The sequence below is a fragment of the Vitis vinifera genome, chromosome 8 (genome assembly GCF_030704535.1).
Source record: "Vitis vinifera cultivar Pinot Noir 40024 chromosome 8, ASM3070453v1".
NCBI classification, from domain to species: domain Eukaryota; kingdom Viridiplantae; phylum Streptophyta; class Magnoliopsida; order Vitales; family Vitaceae; genus Vitis; species Vitis vinifera.
The window spans coordinates 4,751,195-4,762,243 of record NC_081812.1 but is presented as its reverse complement, the minus strand read 5'-3'; the positions used below and the strand labels follow the sequence as shown (position 1 = coordinate 4,762,243).

Below are 11,049 nucleotides of genomic sequence, written 5' to 3'. Positions count from 1 at the left end.
CACCCTCATCCGGATTTTCCTGTAAGATACACGGGGCGCGCTTCTCCTATCCGGACTACCTTAAGGAAGGGCAAACGACACTTATATGCATATACATCCGGACGGATTTCACAATACATTCGGATGACCAACATAGGTGATTCGGATATGATTGTCCGGGTCATTGACTGAAGTAAAGCAAGTCTTGCACGTTATCACAACAGCTTGTCATGACCCACATTCCGCCACCTGCAGAGTGAAGGGACAAGATGAAGTGACAACAAGTCACTTCCCACAATCATTTCATATGATCACCAACCACGATCTCTGACAGTCGCATCACCTACCACTATCTCTGTCAGCCGCCCGTAGGGTGAAGATGGCTCTGACACCACTTAATGTCATGATAACAACACAAAATATCTCCCTACCATTAAAGAGGGAAACAGTGCTTCTGAAACTATATATGTAAAGTCTTCACAAACAAAGAGAGGTAAGCTTGCTATACCTGGTAAAAGGTCAACTGATTTATCTTCATCTCTCTAACCATGACTGACAAAACCATCGGAGGGTGCGTCCGGACACCTTGTCCGGACGCCTTTTGCAGGTATTACGATTGAATTAAGAACCTATATTGGTTGAGATTATGCGTCCATATATTTGGCAACTACGTGGATCACCAGGGACGTGAGGTCTCAACAACTTTAATTCTAATGATAATAAACCTAATAAGGTCACTTAAGCATATTGATATTAGAATTTTTGTAATATATAATATAGTTTGTAAAATAATAATTTTTATTACACATGACCCCACATTTAACCGTTCATAATCATATCCGATATTAAAATAAACAGACTTATATAATAATAAATTCCTATTTCTTAATAAAATAATTTAAAATAAATAATTTCCCTAAACCATTAAAAAAAAAAATTCAGTATATAATTTGGATTGACATTTGATGATGTCTATCTCCATTCTCCACAAGCTCTTCTCTGGCACGTCCTCACGTATCTCTGTCCTCAACCGTTTCATCCACTAAATACCAAATGCCTTCACATTCATTTCTCTATTGCTGATTGCTATCCCTTATTTTGCGGCCCATAAGAAAGCCCGAACCTCAGAATCTGAAACCGTCAACAATAGACCTCAGACCTTGCCGGCGACAACCTCTGTCCCTTATATACTGGATCCCTCCCGCCCTGATTTCCTTTGCCGTTTGTCATCAGCACGGCCCGGGCTGTTGCTTCCTCCTCCGCTCAACACCCATCTTTCTGGGAGGACTAGCTCTGTCCCGTCGCCCAATCTCAGCTCAATTTTTCTCGGGAGAGTTTGTTTTTTCTCGAGGGTTTCCATCTGTATTTTCCAGCTGGGATTGCTATCTGCTTGCAATTTGGGGCATTCGAGGATTTTAATCAAGAACAAGGGGTTTAAAGAATCAAGAAATTGAATTGGAATCCGAAACTTCGACTTCTGTTCTCAGGCACTAGGGCGTTTTCTTTTTCTCTCGGGCGAAATCCAAGCCCATCGTTTTCTGTTGGTGAAAAGGAAAACCCAGTTCTCACATTCGTCACCGCTTCCTGAAAGACCACCCAACCTAGGAACCGATTTCTTCCAATTCAACTCTGTTATCTTTTTCATCATGACTCGGCAAATCGTCATGCGCCCACCTTCCCTGAACCGCCGGCAACCACTGCTGGCCAGCCAATCCTCCTCCGGCAGCATCCGTTTCGCCGAGGTGGCGGGTGAGACCACCGCAGAGTGCGCCGCTGTGGCCTGCTGTTGTCCATGTGGGCTCGTGAACCTCCTCGTCCTCGCCGTCTACAAGGTTCCGGCAGGCCTCTGCCGGCGCGCGCTCAAGAAGAAGCGCCTCCGACGCATGATCAAGAAGGGTCTTCTACAGCCGCGTCGCCGTCGCTGCCCTTGCGGCTGCGATGACACGGAGCTCCAAATCCACCCGATTTCAGGCGATGTAACAGACGCCGATATTTCGGTAAAATCAAACGAATCGGAACAAGAGGTAATGGACTTAGAGAAAGAAATGTGGGACAAGTTTTACAGTACTGGGTTTTGGAGAAGTTCTTCTCAAAGGGAGTAGAAGTAAGAAATGCATTCACTATTGCTTTCAATTTGATCTCCTTTACTGCCGTGGTGGAGGTGGTTGGGTCAATGAAATTGGGAGGTTCTTTTTAGCTATCTACACAAAAGGGTGGCAAGGTTAGATCAAGGGAGTGGAGAGAACGGAGTCTGATTTTCGTTGTGAAGGCTCCATTGTCACGTAAAATTGTCCGGCAGCCTCGTTGCTTTGCTGATAGCCTCTGTATATTTCATCAATTCATAATCTTAGATTGAATTTCATACAATTTGCCCCCTTTGGGTTTGAGTATGGACGATTCAATTTGAATTTTAAGTATGAATATATAAATAAATAAATTCAGTGGTATTCATCGTTTGATTCATGTGGTAGTGTTGATAAATCTTTGTGTGATGAGTGGAAATTTGACCTTCTCTTTTGGATTCGGAGGAGCTAAAGAGTTGTTTTAACCTCATTCCTAGTGAAAGCATCAAGTATTTTTCATATTTTTAATTGTATCTCACAATATTTTATGAAAAATATGAGTCTTGCTTAGAAGCAACCATGATAATCTTTGATAAGATCGTTTGTGAGAAGAAGTCAGTTTGAGTTGGAATACACAGCCATTGTTTTGAATTTTTAGTGGCATCCCAAATCTATCTAAAAATACATGGTCAAACCATGAACAGAGCTTGTCCTTATCCAACCCTCCAACCTTCTCTCTTCTCTCTCTTCTCTCTCTCCCTCCCTCCTCCACAACTTCAATACCAGGCCCATTTCCCTAACCTGGGATCAGTTAGAACATTAGAGTCTAGGGTTTGGGGGGTCTATGTTGGGTTTTGAATGATGTACAACAAAGTGGAGTGAACTGAATTATTCTCCCATATGGGCATGTCTGAGTGGCGTGGAACCATTAGAGGCATTCGCCACCACCACCACTGGAGTTCTACTTTGTGGTGATAGATTCTACTCAAAATTGTCCCATGGCCCAACCCGTCAGAAAGTCACCATCATACTTCGATATTGGGACCCTGGTGAAGGTGTTCAGTGCTCAGGCATGTAAACTGCTGTCCTCTTTTAATTGAACGCGGGGGCTTGTGGCCCCTACCCAAAACTTGGGCTTCTTGCGGGGATACTGTAACTTTTAAAAGCGGCTGCAAAAGAAATAATTTTACAACTACCATGATAACTATTTTTGAAAAACGGTAAAACAAAGAAAAAAAAAAGAAAAAGAAAAGAAAACGTGTTTGATAATTAAAAATCAAAAAAATAAAAATTATTTTCAAATAATATCTTTTAAAATTATTTTAACTTGTTTTTTTAATAAATGTATTTTTTTTAAAAATAATTATATAAATATAAAAAAAATTAAAATAAAATATTATATTTAAAATTATTTTTAAAAATATAAAAAAGATTAAAAACATTTCAAGTTTCAAAATAGGTATTTATTTTTATAAGATATAAAAAATAATTTTTATTGTGAAAATTTTGATTTTTTTTATTAAAGGTTGAAGTTTATTTTTTTTAAAGGGAATACAAAATAAAAAATAAAAAAAACATGTATGACTCTTTATTTGGAAAAGATATATTTGTAAAAATCAAGTTTAGATCATGGTTCAGATTACCTATTGGAAATGTACAATGATGATCTATAACACCCCTCTAAGCCCATATACATATGGTCTCTATTAAATAAATTGAGGGAATTGTGATAATTAATTAATTAATCATGGATGCCAAGATGAAGAACACAAATCAATATACAGAAAAAATAATAATCAAAGCATATTACGAGAATATACAAGATAAATGATAAGAGAATTATGTAAATTGATTAAAAAAAAAGATATTTTAAAAATCAATTTTTCTAGAAATTCCAAAGGGGTTCATTAAAAACAATTTCAAATTAATGATTTCAATTTATTTATTTACAAAAAGAGTTTTAATTCATTTTCAATAAGTGATTTGATTCGATTTCATTTGTATTCAATTAAGTATAGAAACTAGAGAGAATAAAGTTAAGTAGAGTTATTTGGTCACTTACAATCAATTTGAGCTCTATAAGTCAAAGTTGATTCAAAACTAATTTTTCCTTTCTAAAATTGATTTCTAAAACCATCAATTCGATGAAATTAATTATTAGTTCAAAATTTGACTTTTTAATCATTCTTACTTTTTTTATAGTTTTGCTTTGGAATAGATAACGATAGAGAAGACCAAGATGACTAATTATCATGACTTACCAAGAAATTGCTAGTATCGAGTAATAACCTATCATATCATTCCCTAACGTAACTCACATGGATAGGACCAAAATTTCATATATTGTAATCCAACTATTCATTAATCTTATTGTCATAATTATTTACCCATTATTCCTTTAAGTTTCTAGTCCTTCATTTTTCATGTTTCAAGCCCTAAATTGGCTTTCTAGCTTATCGTACGAGTGATGTCATATTTACAATCCATAATAGAGTAAAAATCCATATCTTGAATACAAAGAAATTAAAAATAATGTATTAAATAAAGAAGAAAGGAAACAAAACAAAGTCGTTATCTTCTTCCACCACAAATGTAAAAACTGTGGGAAGAGAACCTCTAAAACCTAGAACTAAGAGAGCTTATACAGTAAATTTAATAACCTAACATGTGGCTCACTTCTTTTGGCCACTTATTACAAAAAAGAGTCATAAACAACCTAAAAGACTCAAAATATTATGAGTTTTAAATGACTATTATGCATTTCAAATTGGATGGAGGCATTTGGAACTTGTTTTGACATGTTTTGGAGTTCAAAATTGATCGCCAATGGTTGATTTCAAAATTTAGGTGAGTTTCAAATCAATTTAAAACTCATAAGTGGGAGAAAAAAAAGGCTCAATTAGAAATCCAACTTATGAGTTCGAAATTCACTATGAATTTTGAACTCATCCACTGTTCATGCGTGTTTACCATGTTTTTGGGTTTAAAACACATGCCTTTGGTTTGATATAGGTAGGAGGATTTGAACTTAGCCTCTACCAAAAGTTTCCTTATAGTCCTTTGAACTTTAAATGATCAAAATCCATTTCAAATTCAAGTTCTCAATTTCAAATTCAACATTCTTCTCTGCCTAGTTTGCTTCAAACTTGCATAACTTCTTTGTTTTAGCTTTGATATATGCACCGTTTAAAGCTTTGGACTCCTAACTTCCCAAACTTTGAAATGATATATAGCTTGCCCAAAATTGAACCTGGGAAGTACTCCAAATTTTACTTCAAATTCAGAGTATATGATATTGCCAAATTTTGAGTTCCAAATTTCCATGTGAACTTTGATGAATTTTTATTTATTCCTCATTTATCATATCTACGTATCTTCTTTCTTGCATCATAATGGCTACTCCTCACCTCTAAAGCTCATGGTCTTCATCTTGCATTTCTTCATATTCCATTAGTCTTGACTATCTCATTTAAGCATATTTAACTCATTTTACTTCCTTGGTTGACAATGACTTTTGCACGAGCATTCTTTTCATCCCTTAAACCTGAAATTAGGATCAACATAGAAGTTAGATCATAACTAGGGTCTTAGCATCAATTTAGGTTAAGTTGGATGATTGAGATTTTTATATTGTATATATCATATCATATATGTGCCATTGGAGTGTATATTTTGGCTCCAATCAATTGGCCATTCAAAGGTTCTTGAAATTCAGGCAAAAAAAAAAAAGAAATCAAGGTTTTGCAATCAATTTTGAAGAAGTAAAAGAAAGAAAAAAGAGGTTCAAAAGAGCATTTTATAGAGAAAACTCATTTTAACAAAATATCAAACATGTGACTCTCATATTTTATTTCAAAATTATTTACGAAACACTTTCTAAATCCTTAAAACAAAAAGGAAGACAAAATCCCCAAAACAAAAATAAAAAGAAAACCAAGGATCTCATATCTAAAAGAACTTCATATCATGATTAAATCAATGAGTTTCAAAAATGGAAAATAACCCAAAAAGAATAAAACTAAGTCAAACAAGGCTTGAAAAACTACTAAATAATAAAATAAACAAAAGATTAAGCATTTCTTCAAGCATCTAAGGTGAGCAAGTGAGGAAAAGAAGAAAAAAATTTCCAAAGGTGAAATACAAAAACCCAAAATCAAGTATGTGGCCTTTCAATATCCACATTCAATACACTCATCATCTCAAGAATCAAAAGAAAATGAAAACAAATTAGAAATAAATAAAAGAAATCGAAATGGAGATGAACTTACCCAAAAGCCTCCTTACAAGTGAATCACTTGGCTTCTTATATGCAAAAACCCCTCCTCCAAACCAAGTTATTTCAAATCTCCAAGAACTTCTCCTCCTTTAGAAAATTAGACAAAGTTTTCCTTCAAAAATCAAGAGAGAAGTTCCCTGGAAATGAGTCCCAAGACCTTTTTTTATATGGTAAAAAAGGGTGAAGATTTTGACATTTGTCACCATCTCCACCAATCCTCAAATTCACGTTAAAACCAAACCTAACCCAAAGAGACCTCTAACCTAGGGTTAAATCTCATAAAAAACGAACCTAAACTAGCCTTGGAAACCCCCCAAAGGAGGGTAATAAAGAGAAGACTTGAAAAATGGATGAAACAGGGTCAAAAGAGGCGAACCTAATGAATTGGTCGAGGGAACTGGTTGAACTAATTCCAATTGGTTGAATTAGTTGCCTCATCCAATTGAGGGTTGCCTTATGTCCGATTGAGGGCTGGTTGAACTGGTAGCATAACATAAAACAAGCCAAAAATAAGTTTCAATTGCACCGATGAAGCCCATATGAGCTCCAATCACATCAATGTTAACCAAACTTTGATAAACTTTATGCGGAAATAATTATTTTAAAAAACAATTTTGGATGCATAAAACAAAACAAATATAAGTGATAAAATAATAATCATATTCTTACCTTGATCCATGATACCAATAACACTTTTGAAGTGAGATTGAGTCACCTTGTGCATTGGATTGTCAAGGTCTTCAACTCACTACTCTCATATAGTGGATGGGTCACTTGTGTGGTGTATGTTGTTAAAATTAAAACAACAAAAAGACATATAGTGGATGGGTCACTTGTGTGGTGTATGTTGTTAAAATTAAAACAACAAAAAGACATGGTCACTTGTGTGGTGTATGTTGTTAAAATTAAAACAACAAAAAGACATAAGAATGAGAGTGTGGCTTAGGACCTCAACTTATATAAAAAAAATAAAAATACATCTCTTAGTCTTCCTATCAAAGACTATATGGGAGTTATACTCATTATTTACATTATGTACAAATTAATGGGTAATGGTGGGTTATGAACTTGAATGCATTTCTATAATTACATAGGTTATACTTTTCCTTTCCCTTCATTACTCATAAACATAATGTACCAAATAAATTTCATAATGATGGGGTTACAAAAGTTGTAACACCACATTCATATGAGTTAAAATTTCTAACTCCCCATTTATAAATTTGAGTCTTCCATACATAAGACTCTTGGATGCCCAATCAATTGATTCACCTACCTATCAATCGATACCCTTAAATAATATTCATACAAATATAATTATATATGACCACATATTATAGGAAAAAAGCTAACAATCTCCCACTTGGCCTACATAATTATATTTGTAATAGATTAAAACATAATATGGCCATAACAATTTCTCAAAATACGCATCATTTACTTTAAGATTATGTTTCATGGAACCACTAACACCAAATCATTGAAATGATTGGATCACACAAAGATCTAATATTCTTCAAGGATTATAGTACTAGCACCTCCACTAACATGAATCAATGACTTTTATGACATTAGCAACATTAAGGTGATAATGCTAATTCATTCACATAATGGTCTCATCAACTTTTAAACATCTAGATTGTGCACAAAAAGGATGTATAAAAGTAACATAATAATCATCAATATATCATAATCAAGAATTTTATTCTCATTATAATGTGATCACATACATTACACTCTCAATTAATCTAAAATTGACAAACTTGCCACCAAGCCCATGTGTGCAACATAATCCATAAAAAGCTTATGTGGAAGACCTTTTGTCAATGGATCTACCAACATGAGTGTATTTTTAATATGTTCAATAGAGATAACTCCATTTTGAACTTTCTCCTTTACAACCAAATACTTAATATCAATGTGTTTTGATCCTCCGGTAGTCTTATTATTTTTAGAGAATCGCACAGCAACACTATTATCACAATATATTCTCAATGGGCTCATTATCGAATCAAAACATGAAGCCCTGAGACAAAGTTTCTCAATCACATTGCATGACATGTGGCTTCATAACATGCTACATATTCTGCCTCCATTGTAGAAGAAGCTATCAATGATTGCTTATGGCTCTTCCATGAAATAGGTCCATTTGATAACATAAAAATATAGCTAAAGGTGGACTTTTTGGTATCCTTACAGCCAGCATAATCAAAATCAAAATAACCAATAATCTATAGATTATTTGTTTTTCTGTATGTAAGCATGTAGTCCTCAGTCCCTTGCAAATAATGCAATACTTTCTTAATTGATTTCCAATGATCAATACCTGGATTACTTTGGTATCGACCTAGCATGCCTACCATATAAGCTATGTCTGGTCGAGTGCAAACTTGAGCATACATGGTAAGGAATTTTGTCCATTTGTTTCTTTTCAAGATCATTTTTGGGACATTGAAGTTCACAAAATATGTCCCCTTTCACAATGGGAGCAACACTACTATAACAATTTTGCATGTTGAATCTTTTAAGAACTTTTTCAATATAGTTCTTTGGGGATAATCCTAATAATCCACATGATCTATCTTGATGAATTTCAATTCCTATCACATAGGATGCTTCACCAAGATCTTTCATATCAAAATTCTTGGATAAAAATTGTTTGGTCTCAAAAATCATTCCCATATTGTTGCTAGCAAGCAACATATCATCAACATACAATACAATAATACAAATTTTGCTCCCACTAATCTTAAGGTATATACATTGATCCACTAGATTCTTTTTGAAACCAAAAGTGATGAGAATTTCATGGAACTTAAGATACCATTGTCTAGAAGCCTGCTTTAGACCATATATGGACTTTTTAAGTTTACATACCATATGTGTCTTGCCTTTATCCTGAAAACCCTCAGGTTGATCCATATAAACCTCTTCATGCAAGTCACCATTCAAAAAGGCAGTTTTAATGTCCATTTGATGTAACTCTAAGTCAAAATGAGCTACTAACGCCATGACTATTCTTAAGGAATCTTTCTTGGAAACAGGAGAAAATGCTTCCTTATAGTCAATTCTTTCTTTTTGAGTGTATCCTTATGCAACTAACCTGGCCTTGTATCTTTCGACATTGCCCTTAGAATCATATTTGGTTTTAAAAATTCATTTGCAACCAATAGTTTTAATTCCTTTGGCAATTCTACAAGATCTCAAACTTCATTATCTTTCATTGATTTCAACTCTTCTTCCATAGCATAAAGCCATAGAGTTGAATTTTCACTATTGATGGCTTGATCATAAGAAGTAGGATCACTTTCCAAGCCAACATCATAATCACACTCATTAAGATAAACTTCATAGTCATTTGATATATCAGGTCTTTTTTCTCTTTGTGATCTACATAAAGATACTTCTGTAGTTGGGACATTCTCATTTTCATTACGAGAAATCTCTTGAGTCACACCATATTCCATCATTGGTATTGATACTTCATTAGAGGTTAACTTTTTAAGCTCAATTCTCATACTAAAATATTCATTTTCTAAAAGCACAGCATGTCTAGTTTCAACAATTTTAGGGCCCTAACCATGACAATAAAAGCTAAAACCTTTTGATCTTTCAGGATAGCCAATGAAATTACAACTTATGGTTTTAGAATCTAATTTCTTTATTTGTGGGTTAAAAATTTTAGCTTCAACTGGACATCCCCATACATGTAAATAATTCAAATTCAATTTCCTACCCACCCATAACTCATAAGGAGTTTTGGGTATAGCCTTACTAGGAACACGATTGAGAATGTGAACAGCAGTTTTCAATGCTTCACCCTACAAAAATTTAGGCAAGGTTGAGTTACTCATCATACTTCTCACCATATCAATTAGAGTACGATTTCGTCACTCTGCTACACCATTTAGCTCTGGTGTTCCAGGCATTGTGTAGTTTGCAATGATACGATGCTCTCTTAAAAATAAGGCAAAAACACTAAGATGTTGACTTGATTCGGTGAACCTACCATAATATTCACCACCTCTATCAGATCTTACACTTTTAATTCGCCGATTGAGTTGATTTTCAACTTTAGCTTTATAAATCTTAAAAACATCTAATGCTTCCTATTTTTCATGAATAAGATACACATAAGAATACCTTGAAAAGTCATCAATAAAACTAATAAAGTACTTATGTCCATTGATAGTTGGAATTGAATAAAGTCCCCAAATGTTAGAATGATTACATTCTAACAATTCAGTAGCCCTTAAGGCACCCTTTTTCTTAACCTTAGTGTATTTCCCCTTTATGCATTCAACACAACTAGTAAAATCAGAAAAATCAAGTGAAGTCAAAATTTCATCTTTAATAAGACGTTCCATCCTTTCTCTTGAAATGTGACCCAATCGCTTATGCCACAATATGGATGAATTTTCATTCACTCGATTTCGTTTTTTAGAGAATTCATGCACATGATAAGATAAAAGAGACTGAATATTTGCAATCTAAATTCAATGAATAAAGATTACCATGTCAAGTGCCAAAGCCAACCAAACAAGAATTATAGAACAAGGAAACTCCATTATTTTCAAACTTTAATTCATAACCATAAGAATCAAGTCTTGGAACTGAAATTAGGTTTCTAGTAAAAAAATAGGAACATAAATTGTATCTACTAAATCCATAATGAAACCAGTATCCAAAATTAAACAAAGAGTGCCAATAGCCTCAATTTCCACTTCTGTT

At 34.1% G+C, this 11,049-nt stretch overlaps 1 protein-coding gene across 1 annotated transcript; it reads left to right on the top strand.

The window, feature by feature from the left end:
• The first annotated feature begins 936 nt into the window (after positions 1 to 936).
• Positions 937 to 2,442, top strand: LOC100259819 (uncharacterized). Its single transcript, XM_002270716.4, has one exon. It carries the CDS (start codon positions 1,626 to 1,628, stop codon positions 2,079 to 2,081), a length of 456 nt encoding a protein of 151 aa, XP_002270752.1. The 5' UTR covers positions 937 to 1,625; the 3' UTR covers positions 2,082 to 2,442.
• Positions 2,443 to 11,049: the final 8,607 nt, after the last annotated feature.